Source organism: Symsagittifera roscoffensis, chromosome 4, assembly GCF_963678635.1.
Source record: "Symsagittifera roscoffensis chromosome 4, txSymRosc1.1, whole genome shotgun sequence".
In the NCBI taxonomy this organism is placed as follows: Eukaryota; Metazoa; Xenacoelomorpha; order Acoela; family Convolutidae; genus Symsagittifera; species Symsagittifera roscoffensis.
In genome coordinates this window covers 78,057,926-78,081,308 of record NC_087065.1, presented here as the reverse complement: position 1 = coordinate 78,081,308, position 23,383 = coordinate 78,057,926, and the positions used below count along the sequence as shown (strand labels likewise).

The window sequence follows — 23,383 nt, the reverse complement described above, 5'->3', positions numbered from 1 at the left end:
CGACAACAGACTGTTTTAAAAAGTATGGATTTGAAAAGTTAAAGGGTTGGTCAGCAAAAATGGTTGTTCTAAAATCAGATGAAAAGAGGGTTTCTCGAGGAGTGGGGGCATCTAGGAATCACTATCAAACCCCAATTTTGACCAAATACATTAGGCCGAAGTGTTGACCTAAACGACAACAGACTGTTTTAAAAAGTATGGATTTGAAAAGTTAAAGGGTTGGTCAGCAAAATTGGTTGTTCTAAAATCAGATGAAAAGAGGGTTTCTCGAGGAGTGGGGGCATCTAGGAATCACTATCAAACCCCAATTTTGACCAAATACATTAGGCCGAAGTGTTGACCTAAACGACAACAGACTGTTTTAAAAAGTATGGATTTGAAAAGTTAAAGGGTTGGTCAGCAAAAATGGTTGTTCTAAAATCAGATGAAAAGAGGGTTTCTCGAGGAGTGGGGGCATCTAGGAATCGCTATCAAACCCCAATTTTGACCAAATACATTACGCCGAAGTGTTGACCTAAACGACAACAGACTGTTTTAAAAAGTATGGATTTGAAAAGTTAAAGGGTTGGTCAGCAAAAATGGTTGTTCTAAAATCAGATGAAAAGAGGGTTTCTCGAGGAGTGGGGGCATCTAGGAATCACTATCAAACCCCAATTTTGACCAAATACATTAGGCCGAAGTGTTGACCTAAACGACAACAGACTGTTTTAAAAAGTATGGATTTGAGAAGTTGAAGGGTTGGTCAGCAAAAATGGTTGTTCTAAAATCAGATGAAAAGAGGGTTTCTCGAGGAGTGGGGGCATCTAGGAATCACTATCAAACCCCAATTTTGACCAAATACATTAGGCCGAAGTGTTGACCTAAACGACAACAGACTGTTTTAAAAAGTATGGATTTGAGAAGTTGAAGGGTTGGTCAGCAAAAATGGTTGTTCTAAAATCAGATGAAAAGAGGGTTTCTCGAGGAGTGGGGGCATCTAGGAATCACTATCAAACCCCAATTTTGACCAAATACATTAGGCCGAAGTGTTGACCTAAACGACAACAGACTGTTTTAAAAAGTATGGATTTGAAAAGTTAAAGGGTTGGTCAGCAAAAATGGTTGTTCTAAAATCAGATGAAAAGAGGGTTTCTCGAGGAGTGGGGGCATCTAGGAATCACTATCAAACCCCAATTTTGACCAAATACATTAGGCCGAAGTGTTGACCTAAACGACAACAGACTGTTTTAAAAAGTATGGATTTGAGAAGTTGAAGGGTTGGTCAGCAAAAATGGTTGTTCTAAAATCAGATGAAAAGAGGGTTTCTCGAGGAGTGGGGGCATCTAGGAATCACTATCAAACCCCAATTTTGACCAAATACATTAGGCCGAAGTGTTGACCTAAACGACAACAGACTGTTTTAAAAAGTATGGATTTGAAAAGTTAAAGGGTTGGTCAGCAAAAATGGTTGTTCTAAAATCAGATGAAAAGAGGGCTTCTCGAGGAGTGGGGGCATCTAGGAATCACTATCAAACCCCAATTTTGACCAAATACATTAGGCCGAAGTGTTGACCTAAACGACAACAGACTGTTTTAAAAAGTATGGATTTGAGAAGTTGAAGGGTTGGTCAGCAAAAATGGTTGTTCTAAAATCAGATGAAAAGAGGGTTTCTCGAGGAGTGGGGGCATCTAGGAATCACTATCAAACCCCAATTTTGACCAAATACATTAGGCCGAAGTGTTGACCTAAACGACAACAGACTGTTTTAAAAAGTATGGATTTGAAAAGTTAAAGGGTTGGTCAGCAAAAATGGTTGTTCTAAAATCAGATGAAAAGAGGGTTTCTCGAGGAGTGGGGGCATCTAGGAATCACTATCAAACCCCAATTTTGACCAAATACATTAGGCCGAAGTGTTGACCTAAACGACAACAGACTGTTTTAAAAAGTATGGATTTGAGAAGTTGAAGGGTTGGTCAGCAAAAATGGTTGTTCTAAAATCAGATGAAGATAGGGTTTCTCGAGGAGTGGGGGCATCTAGGAATCGCTATCAAACCCCAATTTTGACCAATTACATTACGCCGAAGTGTTGACCTAAACGACAACAGACTGTTTTAAAAAGTATGGATTTGAAAAGTTAAAGGGTTGGTCAGCAAAAATGGTTGTTCTAAAATCAGATGAAAAGAGGGTTTCTCGAGGAGTGGGGGCATCTAGGAATCACTATCAAACCCCAATTTTGACCAAATACATTAGGCCGAAGTGTTGACCTAAACGACAACAGACTGTTTTAAAAAGTATGGATTTGAAAAGTTAAAGGGTTGGTCAGCAAAAATGGTTGTTCTAAAATCAGATGAAGATAGGGTTTCTCGAGGAGTGGGGGCATCTAGGAATCGCTATCAAACCCCAATTTTGACCAAATACATTACGCCGAAGTGTTGACCTAAACGACAACAGACTGTTTTAAAAAGTATGGATTTGAAAAGTTAAAGGGTTGGTCAGCAAAAATGGTTGTTCTAAAATCAGATGAAAAGAGGGTTTCTCGAGGAGTGGGGGCATCTAGGAATCACTATCAAACCCCAATTTTGACCAAATACATTAGGCCGAAGTGGTGACCTAAACGACAACAGACTGTTTTAAAAAGTATGGATTTGAGAAGTTGAAGGGTTGGTCAGCAAAAATGGTTGTTCTAAAATCAGATGAAAAGAGGGTTTCTCGAGGAGTGGGGGCATCTAGGAATCACTATCAAACCCCAATTTTGACCAAATACATTAGGCCGAAGTGTTGACCTAAACGACAACAGACTGTTTTAAAAAGTATGGATTTGAAAAGTTAAAGGGTTGGTCAGCAAAAATGGTTGTTCTAAAATCAGATGAAAAGAGGGTTTCTCGAGGAGTGGGGGCATCTAGGAATCACTATCAAACCCCAATTTTGACCAAATACATTAGGCCGAATTGTTGACCTAAACGACAACAGACTGTTTTAAAAAGTATGGATTTGAGAAGTTGAAGGGTTGGTCAGCAAAAATGGTTGTTCTAAAATCAGATGAAAAGAGGGTTTCTCGAGGAGTGGGGGCATCTAGGAATCACTATCAAACCCCAATTTTGACCAAATACATTAGGCCGAAGTGTTGACCTAAACGACAACAGACTCTTTTAAAATGTATGGATTTGAAAAGTTAAAGGGTTGGTCAGCAAAAATGGTTGTTCTAAAATCAGATGAAGATAGGGTTTCTCGAGGAGTGGGGGCATCTAGGAATCGCTATCAACCCCCAATTTTGACCAAATACATTCCGCCGAAGTGTTGACCTAAACGACAACAGACTGTTTTAAAAAGTATGGATTTGAAAAGTTAAAGGGTTGGTCAGCAAAAATGGTTGTTCTAAAATCAGATGAAAAGAGGGTTTCTCGAGGAGTGGGGGCATCTAGGAATCACTATCAAACCCCAATTTTGACCAAATACATTAGGCCGAAGTGTTGACCTAAACGACAACAGACTGTTTTAAAAAGTATGGATTTGAAAAGTTAAAGGGTTGGTCAGCAAAAATGGTTGTTCTAAAATCAGATGAAGATAGGGTTTCTCGAGGAGTGGGGGCATCTAGGAATCGCTATCAAACCCCAATTTTGACCAAATACATTACGCCGAAGTGTTGACCTAAACGACAACAGACTGTTTTAAAAAGTATGGATTTGAAAAGTTAAAGGGTTGGTCAGCAAAAATGGTTGTTCTAAAATCAGATGAAAAGAGGGTTTCTCGAGGAGTGGGGGCATCTAGGAATCACTATCAAACCCCAATTTTGACCAAATACATTAGGCCGAAGTGTTGACCTAAACGACAACAGACTGTTTTAAAAAGTATGGATTTGAGAAGTTGAAGGGTTGGTCAGCAAAAATGGTTGTTCTAAAATCAGATGAAAAGAGGGTTTCTCGAGGAGTGGGGGCATCTAGGAATCACTATCAAACCCCAATTTTGACCAAATACATTAGGCCGAAGTGTTGACCTAAACGACAACAGACTGTTTTAAAAAGTATGGATTTGAGAAGTTGAAGGGTTGGTCAGCAAAAATGGTTGTTCTAAAATCAGATGAAAAGAGGGTTTCTCGAGGAGTGGGGGCATCTAGGAATCACTATCAAACCCCAATTTTGACCAAATACATTACGCCGAAGTGTTGACCTAAACGACAACAGACTGTTTTAAAAAGTATGGATTTGAAAAGTTAAAGGGTTGGTCAGCAAAAATGGTTGTTCTAAAATCAGATGAAAAGAGGGTTTCTCGAGGAGTGGGGGCATCTAGGAATCACTATCAAACCCCAATTTTGACCAAATACATTAGGCCGAAGTGTTGACCTAAACGACAACAGACTGTTTTAAAAAGTATGGATTTGAGAAGTTGAAGGGTTGGTCAGCAAAAATGGTTGTTCTAAAATCAGATGAAAAGAGGGTTTCTCGAGGAGTGGGGGCATCTAGGAATCACTATCAAACCCCAATTTTGACCAAATACATTAGGCCGAAGTGTTGACCTAAACGACAACAGACTGTTTTAAAAAGTATGGATTTGAAAAGTTGAAGGGTTGGTCAGCAAAAATGGTTGTTCTAAAATCAGATGAAAAGAGGGTTTCTCGAGGAGTGGGGGCATCTAGGAATCACTATCAAACCCCAATTTTGACCAAATACATTACGCCGAAGTGTTGACCTAAACGACAACAGACTGTTTTAAAAAGTATGGATTTGAAAAGTTAAAGGATTGGTCAGCAAAAATGGTTGTTCTAAAATCAGATGAAAAGAGGGTTTCTCGAGGAGTGGGGGCATCTAGGAATCACTATCAAACCCCAATTTTGACCAAATACATTAGGCCGAAGTGTTGACCTAAACGACAACAGACTGTTTTAAAAAGTATGGATTTGAAAAGTTAAAGGGTTGGTCAGCAAAAATGGTTGTTCTAAAATCAGATGAAGATAGGGTTTCTCGAGGAGTGGGGGCATCTAGGAATCGCTATCAAACCCCAATTTTGACCAAATACATTACGCCGAAGTGTTGACCTAAACGACAACAGACTGTTTTAAAAAGTATGGATTTGAAAAGTTAAAGGGTTGGTCAGCAAAAATGGTTGTTCTAAAATCAGATGAAAAGAGGGTTTCTCGAGGAGTGGGGGCATCTAGGAATCACTATCAAACCCCAATTTTGACCAAATACATTAGGCCGAAGTGTTGACCTAAACGACAACAGACTGTTTTAAAAAGTATGGATTTGAGAAGTTGAAGGGTTGGTCAGCAAAAATGGTTGTTCTAAAATCAGATGAAAAGAGGGTTTCTCGAGGAGTGGGGGCATCTAGGAATCACTATCAAACCCCAATTTTGACCACCTACATTAGGCCGAAGTGTTGACCTAAACGACAACAGACTGTTTTAAAAAGTATGGATTTGAGAAGTTGAAGGGTTGGTCAGCAAAAATGGTTGTTCTAAAATCAGATGAAAAGAGGGTTTCTCGAGGAGTGGGGGCATCTAGGAATCACTATCAAACCCCAATTTTGACCAAATACATTACGCCGAAGTGTTGACCTAAACGACAACAGACTGTTTTAAAAAGTATGGATTTGAAAAGTTAAAGGGTTGGTCAGCAAAAATGGTTGTTCTAAAATCAGATGAAAAGAGGGTTTCTCGAGGAGTGGGGGCATCTAGGAATCACTATCAAACCCCAATTTTGACCAAATACTTTAGGCCGAAGTGTTGACCTAAACGACAACAGACTGTTTTAAAAAGTATGGATTTGAGAAGTTGAAGGGTTGGTCAGCAAAAATGGTTGTTCTAAAATCAGATGAAAAGAGGGTTTCTCGAGGAGTGGGGGCATCTAGGAATCACTATCAAACCCCAATTTTGACCAAATACATTAGGCCGAAGTGTTGACCTAAACGACAACAGACTGTTTTAAAAAGTATGGATTTGAGAAGTTGAAGGGTTGGTCAGCAAAAATGGTTGTTCTAAAATCAGATGAAAAGAGGGTTTCTCGAGGAGTGGGGGCATCTAGGAATCACTATCAAACCCCAATTTTGACCAAATACATTACGCCGAAGTGTTGACCTAAACGACAACAGACTGTTTTAAAAAGTATGGATTTGAAAAGTTAAAGGGTTGGTCAGCAAAAATGGTTGTTCTAAAATCAGATGAAAAGAGGGTTTCTCGAGGAGTGGGGGCATCTAGGAATCACTATCAAACCCCAATTTTGACCAAATACATTAGGCCGAAGTGTTGACCTAAACGACAACAGACTGTTTTAAAAAGTATGGATTTGAGAAGTTGAAGGGTTGGTCAGCAAAAATGGTTGTTCTAAAATCAGATGAAAAGAGGGTTTCTCGAGGAGTGGGGGCATCTAGGAATCACTATCAAACCCCAATTTTGACCAAATACATTAGGCCGAAGTGTTGACCTAAACGACAACAGACTGTTTTAAAAAGTATGGATTTGAAAAGTTAAAGGGTTGGTCAGCAAAAATGGTTGTTTCAAAATCAGATGAAGATAGGGTTTCTCGAGGAGTGGGGGCATCTAGGAATCGCTATTAAACCCCAATTTTGACCAAATTTTGTTCACCGCAGTCAAATTTTTGAATAGAGAGGCCAAAAAGGTGTTTTGTAAGTTTTTTTGGATTGTTTTGACCAAAAAGTCTGGGTTTTACCGTAAAATAGTGGCAGAAGGGTATGAGAATTAAAAGAGAAAAGGTTAAATTCCTGGCTGCCGATAGTGTCATTTTTCGAGTTTTTTAGTTTTCTGTAATGAAAGCTAATTTTAGAAATTAAAAACCTTTTTGTGAACTAAAGGAAAGCTTCGCGTTTTTTGTCCGACTCTAGTTTACCTAAAAGGTCACGTCTTTGGTACCATTTCACGATTTTGACCATCTCTAAAATGTTGGTAAAGACGCATTTAGCGCCACCATGCACCACAGTTGAGAGGGGAGCGTGCGCCGAAAAAACGCAGTTGTTTTTGTTAAAACGTTCCAAAAAGTGCTCTAAAACGCTCCAAAAAGTGCTCTAAAACTCAAGTTTTTTGCAATTTGTTTTCGCCTCCAGCGCAAACAAAGAAGCATAACGGGGCCTTATAGTTCCCATAGAGAGCTCTGATGTTCAATTGGGTTGATCTAAAAGGAATCAGGTCAATAACTTTTTCAAATATTTTTTCTAGAAAATCCGCTGTTCCTCGGGAGAAATCTTGATCCGCCCCTGGTAATGATTTGTTTTTTTTTCATGTGTAATATATTTTTTGATGTTTATGTTTAGGTACTGGTTCTTTCGATTTATTAGCCAAGAGACCCCCTAGAAGCATAAAGAAAAGAGCAAGTCGAATCAAGTTCGACGATTAGTGCCTTCAAATTGAATTATTGATCTGTTTCTAATGAACCTTGTTGATGCTTTTCTTGAATTGAATTCACTGAGAAACTGTAATTTAATTCAGAAAATACAGTTGGACAGTAATTGTACCTGTATGTTGCGCTTGATCATCTTTTGATTTGAGAATAATTCAATAAAGATTATTTTCGAATTCGAATAAAATTTATTTGCAGTTGAGTAATTGAAACGAGTTTTTGTAGAGTTCGATCCGATTGGCTGAAAGAAAATTGTCCCTCAGTTTAGTAAGTAATGGTTTTCGATATTAACATCATCCTAATGTATTTTTTCGATGTTTTGCGTAACAATTATTGTGAAATCTTAAGTAGGTTAATCTTCTGATTAAATGAAATGCGGGATTAGCTGCAAAATGGATGTCATCAACGAATGCTAAAAATGTATCTTGAGTGGTTGGAGAAGTTCATGTGAAGGAAGGCGATATGGTTTGCTGATTGAGAAAGTAAATGGAGTGCTCAAAAATGAGTCTGCAAAATTATGCTATTTACACAAGCAGACTATTATGTTACAAATAAGGTATCATGGATCTGTAGCGTACAGGTAGGAAAGGAAACCCACAACAAAATAAGAGGGTTCGATGAACTTTTTCGTATGCTAGTAAAACTGCGTTCGCTTCATAAAATGTTAGTTGTTAATTTTTTTTTTCAAATTCACTGGTACTGCTAATGCGTCATAATTGGCTTGCGTCACTTAGCAATTATGTAGACTGATAATTGGCGTGCGTCACTTAAGAAATTTTGTAGACTCAAAGTTTTTCCCAGTAACGTTATCAGTCATATTTTTGCTTGCTTGTATTTTTTGCCGTGTTGTTTTTGCCAAAACTTCTATAAAATGAAATATTTTCATGCGTATTGGGCACTTCCCAAAATAGGTACAATTAGGCCAAACTATTAACTGTGAAAGGACGCAATTTTTGTAATTAACATAAGTGGTGATGACTTTTTCTCTGTTTTTTTTTTGCGGCAAAAAGTAACAATTTTTGCACTGGCTTAAAGTTGATTTTGCGTTTTGACTTTTGGTTTCTTTATGCTTCCGATTAGCAAGAGTTATCAAATCGGAGTTTTGACTTTTTATTGATTAATTACTTCAATAGTTTCTGATGCTGCTGACGTGCTCAATTTCTTGCAGCTTCAAATTTAACTATTTACTACTAGTAATTACTGGATACTACTAGTAATTATAGAATGTCTACATTAATTTTTGCTGATGGTTTTTTGGCTTCATGGTTGGCGCCTTTAGCGCTGTCGGCTTAGTTTCTGAATCAAGTATATCACCTTGCATACGCAAATAATTTACCATTTGTTGATCCTGTTTTTCCATAAGATATTGTCAAATGAGTTCCGTGATTTTCACCCTATTGAGTGCAGGCTTCAATTCTGTCGGCTTATTTTCCTAATAATTTGTTTCCCTGATATTTCCGGTTTTGTTTTTTGAGATCGATAAGACCCTGGAACTTTTTTGTAAAATACTACCAGGATTGATTAGGAAGCTTAAATGAAGTCCTGTTTGAGAAAAACAGGTATTATGAAAATGGGATCGTTTTTTTTTAAATTTTTTCATTTACTTTTTTGATACGCTTTGGAAAAAGTTGTCGCTTTTTTCAAAATTTTTTACCAATAGAAAGTCCGCCCACTCCCCTGTGTACATGAATAATCCCCTAGTCTCTTTTTAACTTACCACACTTTCTACAGACTTCAAAAAGTGTGTGGGGAACTTTTAATCTTTATTTTTGGATTTTGACATTTTCTCACAAACTACCCTCTCAAATCTGGGATTTTGGGCTCAATGGATAACCCAACGCCCAAATTATTTTAACAAAAAGTTATGACCTTCGGAAAAGTCAATTTTTTGGGGAATATTTGATTCAAGTTTCTGAATTCTTATTTCCGCGAAAACTAGCCTCCCGAATCTAGCGTTTGGAGAAGAGCCTAAAAGTTATGTCTTGTTATTTTTGCGTCGTTCAAAAAGATAATTTGAAGTATGATATTTAATAATAAATTATACGCGAAAGTAGAAGAAACGCGTGGCGAAGGGTAGAAAGAATATAAAACAAAAATCAACTTTATAAAGCAATAAACATCAGAGTAAAGGATTCGAAGTCGCTAATTCTTTTTTTCTTAATTATTAGCAAGTTTCTTTTATTATTTCGCAAACAAAAATGAAGAACGGCAAAAACAGGAGCTCCAATAAGCGGCAAAATGAAAAATCCAAAAACATGCAACAAAATCAACTTCAAAAAGCATTAAACGTTTGAGACAGCAGGATTCGAAGTTGAACCTCTGAGCCAGAAGTCAATTGCATTTACCACTTAGCCCTGTTGTCTAAGTGTTTCTTTTTTATTATTAGCCCCCGGACCAATTCACAGCATTCACCCTTTGGACTGTTTTCCGTGGGGCAGGGGGGAGGTTTCGATGTCAATGCCATCCGCCTCCTCAAGGTGGGACGGACCGGCTGCGGCATAATGGATGACCTTTCTCCCCCACGGAAAAAAGGCTCAAGGGTGAAATGTAGTCAATAAAAAAAGAAACGCTTAGACAACAGGGCTAACTGGTAGATGCAATTGACTTCTGGCTCAGAGGTTCAATTTCGAATCCTGCTGTCTTGAATGTTAAAAAATGCTTATTGAAGTTGACTTTGTTGCATGTTCTTGGATTTCTCATTTTTGCCGTTTTTCATTTTTGTTTGCGAAATCCGACCTTGTCCCTGTGTAATCTATCTATTATATGTTTAAATGCGGGCTTCACTATCTCGCCTTTGCTGAAATTTTCTCACCATATTGTTTTCTTTGAACGTTTAACGAAAAGTTTTTTCACGTTTAAACTATATCGTAATTGCAATGGTTAAAAATGTTTCTTTCGATTTTCCAGTTTGATTTCAAGGATTATTTGATCAATTTTGAAACTAGTAACCCAATAGTGTTATGATGCTCTCAGGGTTCATCCAGGGTTGCGACTTTGGTCTCCATTTTAAAACACCCAAATCTTTTTAGTTTACAAGATAAGACGATTTTTTCATTTTTTCAAAAATTTTCAAAAAACTTAAACTAAAAAATAATCTAAAACGTTGAAATTCTCAACCCTGTAGTTGGGTGCTGTCAGGGCACTTCCAGGGGTTGCTACTCTTGTCTTAAAATTTGTCTGCTCAAGTCTTTTTAGTTTTATAAAGTTTCTCAACATTTGAAATTTCCAACCCTGCAGTTGGGTACTGTCAGTTGCCAATCTTGCGTCCAATGCTTTTAGTTCCGAGATGTGACGTTTTTTGTCAATTTTTCAATAAACATAGAGCTTGAAAAATTTTATGGTTTTCAAAGTTTGAATTAAAAAAACTTAATAGAAAAAACTGTTCAAAATTTGAAATAACCAAATCTGTAATTGGGTGCTGTCAGAGTACACTCAAAGATTGCAAATCTTTTTCCTTTATTTGCGGTTTTTCATGAGTTCTCAAAAAATTCGGTGCAACGGAAGTGCGTTACACGCTAGTAACCAGGTAAGCCAGCCTGGTGGATGATTTTTTGAATCCGTGGTTTGTTTGATTCGTCGGCAAACGAGGTCCGTGGTTTGCATAATCTGGAGGTCCGTGATATTATTAACCTGCAGGTCGGTGGAGGTTTGTTTTATTTTTGACGCTTTTGAGAGTCCATTTTTTTCCTTCATGTTTGCGAAGTTGAGCGTCGCTTTGTTAAAAACATATCTAGATTCTAAATATGAAAATTTGATAATGTGAAAGTAGTGGAAAAGTAGACACCAGGTCTACGTGGCTAAGGCAATTGAATTCTAGGCGAGAGGTACAAATTCGAATCTTGCAATCTGTAATGATGTTTTATCATTTTTGAAGCATATTCTTGTCTTTTCTTGTAATTTTTAGAGCCTTTGGATATCACATTAAAAAAATCAATGACTTGAGCTCGGATTAAATAAAGGTTCACTTCAATCTTCATGTATCAATTCTGTCTATAAAATTTATGTATTTTAGCTTGAGGAATTTTATATTTGATTGGTGTTTAGAGCATTGGTGGATGTTTGGTTTCAGTTTGTCATGGATGAGACATCAGAGGCGATCAGTTTAATAGAGTCGCCTGAAAGTAACAACCAAGCAATGACTGACTCCGCTTCGGAAGACGAGCAAACTGTTTCCTCTACCACATCCACGACAACAATTGCTAGTTCGGTTTCCACTCACACACGTGTCCCTCCCGCAGTAGCCATCGCACGACAGGTTCTAGTGAATTTGATAGCTTCAGTCAGAAATAATAGGAGATAATAGGTGAAATTTCACAAGCTCTCATTATTAAGTGTTGCTGAACGTAGTGAAGTAAATTAGATAAGGTTTTTTTTTCACGTCTATTTTAGGCTTGTGTTTTTTTTAGCGGAGGCATTAATTTAACATGGTGTTCACTTGTTCAATTGCTTAAAAGTCATTACCTCCTGATTTTTTTTGTTATAACCTTTTTTTCCAATTTTTGTCTTGTTTGTGGTTAATTGTTTTCAGAACTTAATTAGTTCCGTTTAATATATCAAGTTAACAGCTAAAAATATAATATACGATGAATTGTTTATTGAGAAGTTACTTGAACTTTCATCATCTGCTCGAGTTTTCTGACTCAAATTGACCAAACTGCCTCAGGTTTCCCTCTCATCTCCTCACATGACGAGACCGAGAGCTAATATGAACGTATCCAATGTATCCTCAAGTATCCCTGCTAACTCACACCCCCAAATGAACAGGAAGAGATCCTCTCCTAATCGTCAGTCGGGTTCAAATGGATCTCCCTCGGCCATATCGAGCAGCGGTGACCACATTCGAACCCCGCATCGCAACTCAAACGGAACCAGTAGCTCCAATGAGTCGCTTGTCGGTTTGGTCAGTACAAGTACGAAATGCTCTTCGCCGGCAAAAAATCACGCTCCGAGGAACCGCAACCACCATTTAGCTGCGAATAGGTCTGCAAATGGAGGCGCTCAGAGTAGCTCAAGCGCTCCATCGCTCCCGGTTGCACTTCACCAAAGTGCGTCCGTCCCGTCGTCTGGAGACCGAATCGTTCCCGTAAGTTCGTCGGCTGCTGGCTCCCAAAGCGTCCCGTTCTTCATTAATGTAACTCCAGTACACGGAGATGGGCCAGAGGAAGGCAGTGCGGATAGTTCTCCGTCTGAAACGAATTTAACGACATCGAGAACCCAGGCGTCAATTCATAATTGGCAGTCTATGAAAATGAGCATGGCAGAACGCCTTGCATTTCTCTTCAATAATGAGACTCTAAGTGACGTTAAGTTTCTAGTGGGACGTGGATCGGCGCAACAGAGAATTCCCTCGCATAAGTTTATACTCTCAATTGGCAGTGCAGTGTTTAATGCCATGTTCAATGGATCTATGGCTACTAACGCTAGTGAAATTGACCTCCCGGACGTGGAACCAGCTGCTTTTATGTTTCTCCTCAAGTTTCTATATACAGATGAGGCGCAAATTGGCCCCGACACTGTAATGACTACACTGTACACTGCCAAGAAGTATGCTGTACCCGCCCTTGAATGCCAATGCGTCGATTTCCTCAAACGAAATCTTAACGCCGAAAATGCGTTCATGCTTTTGTCACAAGCTCGGTTGTTCGACGAACAGCAACTCGCTGATTTATGCCTGGAGACTATAGATAAATGTACAACTGAGGCTATAAATGCTGAGGGGTTTGTAGACATTGACCTTGAGACACTGTGCTCCGTGCTTCGTCGGGATACTCTGTCAATACGAGAGTGCAAGTTGTTCCAAGCCATCGTTCGTTGGGCCGATGAGGAATGTCAACGACAACAAATCGCGTCGACTGCAGAGAACAAACGACAAGTGCTGGGAGAAGCGACGACTCTGATTCGGTTCCCTCTCATGTCGGTCGAGGAGTTCGCTTCATGTGCACAGACGAAGATTCTGCAAGACAAGGAGATAGTCAATCTGTTTTTGTATTTCACGTGCAATCCGAAGCCGAAGGTGGAGTTTGTGGATCGACCCAGGTGTTACTTGTCTGGATGTGAATATACTCTGACCAGGTTCAAACAGGTCGACTGCAGGTGGGGATACAGTGGCACTCCGGACAAGATAAGGTAGCTAAATTTTCGACATTTTTTCAAATTGAAACCAATAAATGAAATGATTTGGTACCCTGATTCAGTTTTTATGCGAATCTTATACTCATTTATGCCTTAGCAAGTTTTTCGAGATTTACATACCCGTTTTTGGTGTTTAAGATCAAAAAACTACTTATCATGTTAACAGGAAAATTAGAGTCGTTATTGTACCTTCGACGTTTCTTGCTTGAGTGTCAATGAACACTGAAAACATTTTTTACCTTAGTTTTTTATACGAATTTGAAAAATATAAGTATTTCCATTTATTTCTATCACTTTGAATTTGAGCTCACTGGTACGTTTCGAAGTGTCTGCAGTTGACTGTCTCTATAGGTTCCGAGTAAACCAGAAGATCCACATTGTTGGACTGGCACTGTATGGCTCCACCCAATTGCCAATGGAGTACCAAGTCAGCATTCAGGTTAGATCAAGTTTCCACAGAGTTATCTTCATCTATCTGCAAGAATTGTTTAGAATTATTGCATAATTGATTAGTGCTTCAGTTGGGATACAAGTTGATTTTGCTGGCCATTACTATTATAAGCTCAAGCAATCTTTAATATAGGGAAGCAATCATGCTAATCAGATAGTGTTAGCATAAATCAATTTTTTGTTGAATTTTTTTAAATTTCAGTTGAGCGGCTAGTGAAAATAATTTAAAAAATATAACTGTTATAATTTTATTTTTCGTAGATCGCACACGATGAGAGCGGCAAAGTATGTGGTGACAACGACACCAGTTTCTCCTCGGATGGTTCCTCCAACACCTTCCGAGTGATGTTCCGGGAACCAGTGGAAGTCAGACCCCACGCCTCATACACGGCATCCGCGACAATAGCTGTCAGTACTTTTTAGTTATACTATTCAGACGCTTCTAACTGTTTCTAAAGAAACTATTTTGTACCAATTGCTTGCGAGGTTTATTTCTTTCACTTGCGAGAACAAGTGCATCGCAAACGGGTACTGGGGCTTTTTCAACTTACCAACTTTTTCTTATGAGCCTGTAAAAAATAGAGCGTTTTTTAAAAGGAAATGTAAACTACTGTCAAGTGTAGGTTTCTAATTAGTGTTGTAGTATAGCACCTGCCTGAGGCTCAAAAGGTCCGGATTCGATTCGGACAAATTTTCGTGGAAGCTTGCAAGTGTAGTTTTACACAGTCAGTCTTCTTTTTCCAACCATTTGAACGTTGAGCGAAGTGTATCTAAATTGTAATTTTTGAGGTAGAAACTTATCTATTTTTGAAAATTCTGAAAGAACTTAATAATTTACAATCATTTTTTGTCCATGATCTATGATGCTGGTCGTTTTAATGACCGTTTCAGATGCAGAATGTCGAAGTTCGAACACATGCATGTTTTGAAAATGCCATGAAATTATTTTTAAAGCGCATTAGTTCCACTATGAAACAGCAAAAGTGTAAACGTCACGAAAAACCTGATCGACCAATAATTAAAAAAAAAACTCCAATTGTCTGTTGGCTGTGTTTTGTTTTGCTGAATCAGTTCAATTGAGTACCCAGTTTGTTGATTGTTTTGCTTTGAAATCAGTTGTTGCAAGGGTTGATTACAGCATAATTTATCCATCAGTCGCATTGTTTCTTTTTAAAAATAGCATGAATTTGGCTCCTATTTTTTTTAAATTACATGTAGATCAGCCCTGATTAGAAAACTTTAATGAAGTAACAAAACAGATTCAGTGGTCACCTATGTGTCACATCGCTTCCTTTAAAATTAAAGACTGAATTAATCATTTAAAAAATTTGTTTTGGCGCGAGGATGGATGTCCAATATCTTTGAGCCTGTTGGAAATATAACAAAAAACAGGAGGATATGTGCTTAATCTGGATTTTTTTGGAATGTTTTTTATTTTGTAACAAACCGTTTTGAATGGATTTTTGAACTAAATTGTTTTGAACGGATTTTTTAACTAAATTGTTTTGAACGGATTTTTGAAATAAATTGTTTTGAACGGATTTTTGAACTAAATTGTTTTGAACGGATTTTTGAACTAAATTGTTTTGAACGGATTTTTGAACTAACCGTTTTGAACGGATATTATTAAGAGTAATGAACGTAGTGAGTACTCTCATAGCTAACTTTCCAAATGGCATAATTCCCAAATGGCATAAAAATGGAAACTTTTCCCAAATGGCATAAGTTTCAAGTTTTCATTGTAGTTTAAACGTTTTCTATCAATTTCTAATTGTAACATTTTGTCTGTAATGAAAGCATGTGAACAAGATTTGGAATTAATTGCTTTCAAACAAATTTACGCAACAAATTTGTCGAAAAAATTGACCACAAGAAGCTTATTAATAACCGCAAGCTTATGCTTCTTGCTTTTGTTTAAAAAAATTTAGATAAAATGTCAATCAGCATTTGAATTGACAATTTGACTTATTTTCTCACATTGTTCACGAAAAAATTGATCTCGATTTTTTCAATGCAACTGTTGCATGAAACTTATGCCATTTGGGAAAAATTTTTAATTTCTATGCCATTTGAGACGTAATCATCTCATATATAGGTCTTGCTGATTTTTGTTTTTTTTTTCAGCAGTTTTGATTTTTCACGGCCTGACTTGTGATTTTTTTTAAGTTAAGTGCATTTTCATTGTTAAAAGGAAGGCAAACTCCACTATCGAGCAGCAAGCTCACGAAAAACGTGATTGACTTCTGATGGAAATTTTAATTATCAGATTTCCCAGCGAAAAAATTTTACGTATTGATCCAGTTTTCTCAAATTGGGTTAATTTTAACAAAAAAGTGTCCTTCATTAATTGTTCTACAAATTCAAAGAGCTTTAAGGTCATCTATTTTTTTTCTTCAAAATCCAAAAGTTGAAGTCTCTTGAAAAAACTAGTGAGTTTTTTTTTAAGTTTCCTTGCGTTCATTATTCTTTTCCAACTGTTAGTTGGCTGTTCTAAAAGTTATCAACCATATGAGCTCAAATTGAAAAGATAATTGACCAGCGGTCAGTTTTTGTAAAGTTATGGGCGTTTGGAAGTTAGCAATGGTAGATAATAAGCGGCGTAGGCGTAAGCGGCGAAATAATGCGGCTCAGAAATCATTCCAAATTCAACAGTTGTTTGTTCTTATCAATGCTAGACCAGAAAGCATGTCACTTTTTTGCTTCACATACCAAGTCGATTTCAATTTATTAATCAGGGATATTTTATCAAGTCTAATAAAAGGTAAGTTTATTTGCGAAGGTACAAAAAAACTCGATTGCAACTAGATTTTTTTTGTGATTTTTCAGCTTGTGTATCCGAAGTGCAACCTCGTTTCCAATGGAAAATGAGATTAAGATGTAATCACTAATGAATTACTCCAGTCATCTGACGTTGAAGACGAATGATGAGATCCAAACGATGCTTTCCTTGTTAAGTTAATTATAGCTCATCACCAAGTCGACAAAAACCAAAAAATTTATTCCCAAGTTAAAAAAAAAGAGTGATGTTTTTCTTTCGGCTATTTTGTCGAAAATTCATGCAAAAAAGCTGCGGTCGCAATTTTATTTTCTTTTGTCGTGGATAAAGCAACAGTTGTTGTTCATTAAACATGTCATTTTGTTTTGTCATACATTTGCGTTAAATATCGACTTCAATTTTGATAACCTGTACAACCAACCAATTTCAAGACAATATTGAATAATTTGCGATTAACTGAGCACCGCGTGACATTACAGTCGCGCAATATTTCACAATTTGTTCCTAATCCACTCAGTGGAACCCTAACCTCTTTGATATAGAGAACCGGAAACTGATCAAGAGTATCTTCTTAATTCCCAACCCAAAAACAACGGGATCTTAATCTGAAATACGGGTTATATTTCGAGCCATTTGACTGTTGACACCACTGGGGATTAGTATTCCACTACACACATCCGACAGTGCAAAGCTAAAACTGGCAGCTTAAGCCGCAATCGAGGTTTCTTTAAGTTGCAGTCGCTAATAATCCGACATTGATTCTGGTTAATTTTTACATTAGCGAAGATGGTGTTGTGTAATATCTTGTGAGCGTACACACGGGCACTTATTTTAGAACATAAATGACTCCTTAATGCTTGTAACTTGTTTTAGGTTCTCGCCTAGTCTTGTCAGTCTTCGTGCAAGTGCACGTTTGGACTGTTTTGTGGTTGCGATCAAACGGAATCAACTGCCTTTCTGTAATTGTTTGCAAGCCAAAGAGGGAGTGGCTATTTATTTGATAGGCCAATGGCAGCTTCAGTTTGATAACTTCTTCCTAATTTAACCTGTCAAGAGATTTATTGAGGAATTGGGAGTCTGTTAAACTGGTCCAGATCACAGGATAACCAAAGAAACGCGTGGTCTAAAGATATCGGTTTATGGCTTTGAAGACAGATTAACGCTGGCGTTTTTGCAAGAATGCTTAAGGATAACTTCCAAGAGAACTGTCTAATCGGCGATTGCTCATAAAATGATTGTCTGAAAATTTTATACAATATTATAATGAGAGACATAACTAAAGTTTCAAGTAATTTTGCGAATTTTTAAGTGAGAAAATCTTTGCATTGAAAAAACAAGTTTCTGTCCGTGGGTTTTTTTCCCGAAGCAGGTTGTTATGAAAGACTTCTTTGAAATTTTTTTTGGCTGTTTCTGGTTAAATCTAGAACGAGTACTAAATAAGCTATAATTTTTTTAACGGAATGCAAATCAACACGCATGGTAATAGGTCGGTCGGTCCACAGTGCAAATATCTAAATAAAATGATGCTGTCTCTTTTAAGATTTGTGTTTAACGGATCAAATGATCGCCTAAATCTCATCTTGGTAGAAGCTTAAATCCCAATGGACATTGAAGGTGGTTTTCACGTTATTGATCATTTTAAGTGTAACAAAAATCGACAGCTAATTTTTCAATCTTTTCCCGAATATCATAATGAATACGATGAAATAATATGATTTGATACTTATTTTTACAAGCAGCGCAGGTGTTTTATGATCAGTTACTTTTTTTCCAGCCAAAGTTAAGTTCAGTTCTCTGTTCAGTTTTGAGTTTCAGAAACTATTATTTCTATTTCAAATACCATGAGCGATACATCCGCTTAGTTGGTAATTAATATCAAGCCATTCGTGAAAGTAGTATTATTAAGCTAGCAGTTGTTTGAGGCAAGTGACACATAATCGGGAGCTCCATCGTTCGAATCACGTAGTAGACAAGATTTGTATTCCGAACGGTTGGTTTTTGTATTGCCTCGGCTTTCAATAGCTCCTTTTTTCCGTTATCGGTTGCTTGTTTGCGAAGTGCAGCTTGCCTCTTGAAATTTCATTCAAGTCAACTCACATGTTCTTGTTTCTGTTGATCACTATGATAATCGGCATCACGCTATATATGAACGCCTCTGAAAACTCAAATCAGGGTCGTTTTTTTTTCTGAAATGCCGCTATTTTATACGATACTTTAAAGCATAAGCGTAAGTTTTTGATAGCTTAAGGCTGGAAAAGTTAATATTAATATTTATCCCGCTGGAAAAGTTATTGTTATGGGTTATCCTTTATTCGATGCGTTTCAGTTTTCTTTCTTGAGAATTTTCACTCATTTTGGGCGCGTTTTTTCTGACGTTTGGAATAGAAATGAGAAATTGTTGGCAAATGGCACCCAAAAACATAGAACGTTCTTAAAAGGCGATATGTTACTCGTTCTATGAATCCTGGTTCACGAATAATGAAACTTGGGGCAAAAAATGTCGGGTGTTCAAATCGGTCGGGGAACTCTGTCTAGGAAAGCGTTTTCCCACAGTTTCGCTCGCCACAAAGCAAGTTCGTAGGGGATAGAGTGTGGTGCCCTATTAAAGCTTTATCAGACGTGATTTGGACAGCTTAAATATATTTCAAAAACCTCATCTCAGTGACGACAGAAGCAGGCCTGAACTTTTAGCTATCCAAAATAAATTACCGCTAAGGTGATTGGATGAGAAAAGAGAGGTTGGCCAAATGTTTGTAAAGAGTCATGAATGAAGAGTGAAGACTCTTATATAGGTCTTGGTAATTTTTTTGTTTCAGGAAAAGTTTTGGTGGTGTGACTTTTTATTTATTTATTTTTAAGTTCAGTTTATTTCTTTTGATTCTCAGTGGGTTCAGCCACCTATATAAAAATACTGCCAAAGAAGGAATTTCAAAAGAGTTAGTTTTTGTTGTAGGGCGCAGACAGCCACTACGGGACGAAAGGGATGCGCAAGGTGCACATAGACACTCCTGATGGGAAGATAGTGTTCCACTTCCAGCACTCGCCAGGGAACAACAACGGCACCTCAGTAGAGGACGGACAGATCCCACAGTTCATTTTCTACACCTGAGGAACAGAATGAACACAACTACAGACAGAATGAAATTAAATAAATAAATAAACTACTAACCAGCCAGCTCAGGTGCATGAAAGGGAAAGGAAAAAAAACAAAAAGTAAGGAGCTAAAGAACTCAAGGAGAGCCTTGTGACAGAAAAACCGAATGATCAAAAATTATATCAGCCACTGAAGTTTCACTATTTGAATGTCGGAAGCAAATATTACAATTAAATGAGAGCTTTCGACGGTTTTTTGGTTGGATAATTCTACTAAATAAATAAAACAACAATTAAAACTATTATAGTATAAAAATATTTAAATTTACTAACAATTTGACAGTGCAAGCTATAAATTCGAATTGCACTCATCAAACTCAACCTAATTACTATGTCTCAAAACTACATATTGAAAGTAATATCTCAATATTATACACCTCAACTATTAGGTCTCACTGTGCTCAATAATGGTTATTATTGACATATGAGAAAAAATGATAGGTTTACTTTACACTGGCTCTTTTCCCTACCATCACACAATCTCGGTATGTGATGGAATTGTTCCAGTTATGTGTTGAGAACAAAAGCCAGTTTCCAAATATAGTATTGTTTTTGCCCGGGCCCGAATCATAACCCACCTCTGGTTGGCTCGGGAACACTGAGGGATTCATCTCGAAAATGACATCGATGATGTTCACATCTGCCTTCGCTGAAGAGCGTAGCAGAGTTCCGAAGGGGACGTCTATTGATAGCTGCCCTTTCCTTGCGTTTGAGGCTCTCTAGCAGACTGAATTTGAGGTCCCGAAACGCTGGCCCCCCGAAAACTGGTACATCTGTGGCGAAATGTTTTTGAATTGAATTCCTCTAAAAAACTAGCTCATTTTTGTACTTTTTAAAATTATCACAGCAGCCTATTCCACGTAGTAATCTAGAGTTAGTTTTACATTATATTTTGAATGCCAGTGAAGACAATTTTTCTAATGAGCTGTTGTTTAAATCGTTTCAGGCGCATACTGTCCAACTAAAACTACCTTGGACTTCGAGGTATCACGTTGACTGTTAACACTGTTCTGTTAAATGATCATAAGAATTTTTTTATTTCATTGAAGCAACGATCGATTGTTTTATTTGTCGCGTTTTGCATGCGTTTTTGAGCAATGGTCAAATGCATCGTTTCCGCCAATCATTAAAACAACAATATCTGGCAACACGTTCAACTTCTGTCGTCACTTGCCTGTTGACTTTTTCTCCTTCGGTGGCCTTAACTGTTCCGTACTCTTCCGAATACTGGTCATCCGAAGTACATGTGAGCCTCCGACAATGGTTACTTTCTTCCCGTTGAATGACTTTTTCCAATCAGTTATCTGAAAAGTAGTTGCTTTCCTTAAGTCGCGGATTGGCCCATTTCTCTATTAAATTATTGCGAGTTTATCCAAGCTCAATATCCTCAGCACTTTCACCATCATGATGAACCGGCTCTACTATAACCATCATGGCAGAAACAAGATATTCGCCACCTCGAAAGACGATTGACTCGCATCGAAATTTGTCAGCGACAGCTGAACACACCATAATTTCCCGGGAAGCAGGTGGAAATCTGAAATTTGACATTTCTAAGGCGATTATAGAGGAGGCGTTTAAACCTAAGGAAGCAATTAATTTTGTCCAACTAGACTGCTAAAAGTCTTGTAATTGTTTCATGCGTTTTTGAGGGATGGTCAGTTGCATCGTTCATCGTTTTTCCGCACTGTTCCAAAAACTGGTCAAAAGAACTGCATGGGAGGCCCCGGCAATTATTACTTTTTTGCAATTGAATGACACTTAACAATCAGTTATCTGAAAATTAGTTACACTTAAGTCGCGGGTTGACCCATTTCAAGTTACCGATATTATATCTAAGCGCCATATCCTGGATCGTTACCCGCCGTGGATGAAAACCCGAGTTAAGGATAACATTTTGTTATTTTGTTGATTTCTGGTACTTTTTACTTAAGTATTATGATTTTTAAAACAGGCTATAAATATGGTGGATTAAAACCCGCGTTGATGATGTTAACTGTTAATTTGTTGATTCCTATAACTTTTTCTAAATAGGGATCATGATTTTGAAAACCTATAAATACATGAAAAACACGAGAGCAACTATCTCGTGTGCAAAACATCTTGCTCTGGTCTGTTTACTTGAGCATTACTTTCAGCTGCTTCCACATTTGTGTCGCAGTCGATTGGTCTTTGCAGCGAGTGAGTTTTGTCTATGAATTACTTCAACTCGTTCAACTATTTCAAAAGGACGAAGGAGATGGCACTAGTTAATGTAAATTGCGTTAGTTGAACCTGTTATCAAAATCCGTCATAACCGGCTTATAAATGGCTCATAACGCTTAATTATTCTTGAGAAGCTTAAACAGTTCTGAGTCTTCAGCGGGCTGTGCTAAATTTCAAAGATGTTTAAACTTCTAGTAAAGAGAATGCTAAACTGATTTTTCTCAGTTCAGTTAAATGTTCGAAGAAATGTGTTAAACGTTTGAATTGATTCTATTTTCTGTTCCCTAATTGCCAAAATCTTTCAAAGATATCACATTGTGAATGCTTTTCAAGGTTGTCATAGCATTCAGATGGTAATGTTTTGGAAAAATTAACATTCAGTAAATGTATTTTTGAGATAGATTTATTGCAACCAATAGTTTTGCCTGCTCGTATTGGTTGTTTTGCGCCACTTAATTTCATCGAAAATTTATTATTTGAAATTTTTCTCCGCGATGCAGTTAGTTGTTTTTGTTGAGTTGAGTTTTAAAATTATATTTGTAAATTTATTGAAATATTTTGCCCAAATGTTTAATATTTAACATATAATTATTGTTCTCCATGCAACCTAAAACCGAACATAAATTTAAATTTGAAGGTTGAGTTTTTCTTGTTGAATCACAAATAGAATTGATTGGCACCATATTAAAACCCTGAACATTGAAAAGTGTTAGAGGGAAGATGACTTAGTTCTAGGAAATTTCAGCCAGTTACTTCAACATCTGCAAAATAAAATTGAGATTTCAGTAGCTTAAGCCTCTACAAATTAAAGCTTTAAAATAAGTAATTTGTCTGCAATGTTGCCAAGATTTAGCCCAATTGTTTTGGTCTTTCAAAAAGTAAATGCTGCAAAAACAAACAATCTTCAACGTTGATGATCCTCGAGAGTTTTCCTTTCAGTGAAGTACTATCAAATATTGATAAATTTTTCGAATGAACATATTGAGTATGACTTCCGCGTAACAAAAGTTTAATAATCTGGAGCCACAGACCCCTGTTTTTCAAATTGAGTTATTTAATTCAAAAAGATTTTAAAATTTGTTCCAATTTAATAAATTTTCTGATTGAACACAATGAGCTGACAATAAAAATGACTTCGGCGCACCAAAAGTTTCATAATCTGGAGCCACAGACGCCTGTTTTTCAAATTGAGTCAGTTAATTCAAAAAGTTTTAAAAATTTGTTCCATATTAATAAATTTTCTGATTGAACACAATGAGCTGACAATAAAAATGACTTCCGCGGAACAAAAGTTTATGATCTGGAGCCCCAGGCCTCTATTTTTCAAATTGAGTTAGTTAA

At 37.2% G+C, this 23,383-nt stretch overlaps 2 protein-coding genes across 2 annotated transcripts in view; both read left to right on the top strand.

Moving 5' to 3' along the window:
* Positions 1-7,513, top strand: part of LOC134843898 (DNA-directed RNA polymerase I subunit RPA1-like) — an 81,229-nt gene extending 73,716 nt beyond the window's left edge. The window contains exon 29 of the mRNA XM_063860236.1: positions 7,241-7,513. Coding sequence (XP_063716306.1) covers positions 7,241-7,323 — 83 coding nt within the window. The 3' untranslated portion in view covers positions 7,324-7,513. The remainder of the gene's footprint in view (positions 1-7,240) is intronic.
* A 3,886-nt stretch (positions 7,514-11,399) lies between these two features.
* LOC134843891 (BTB/POZ domain-containing protein 1-like) lies at positions 11,400-20,084 on the top strand. The gene is made up of 5 exons (XM_063860216.1): positions 11,400-11,581; positions 11,990-13,452; positions 13,810-13,897; positions 14,170-14,316; positions 19,638-20,084. Exons 1-5 carry the CDS (start codon positions 11,402-11,404, stop codon positions 19,791-19,793), a joined length of 2,034 nt encoding a protein of 677 aa, XP_063716286.1. The 5' UTR covers positions 11,400-11,401; the 3' UTR covers positions 19,794-20,084.
* Positions 20,085-23,383: the final 3,299 nt, after the last annotated feature.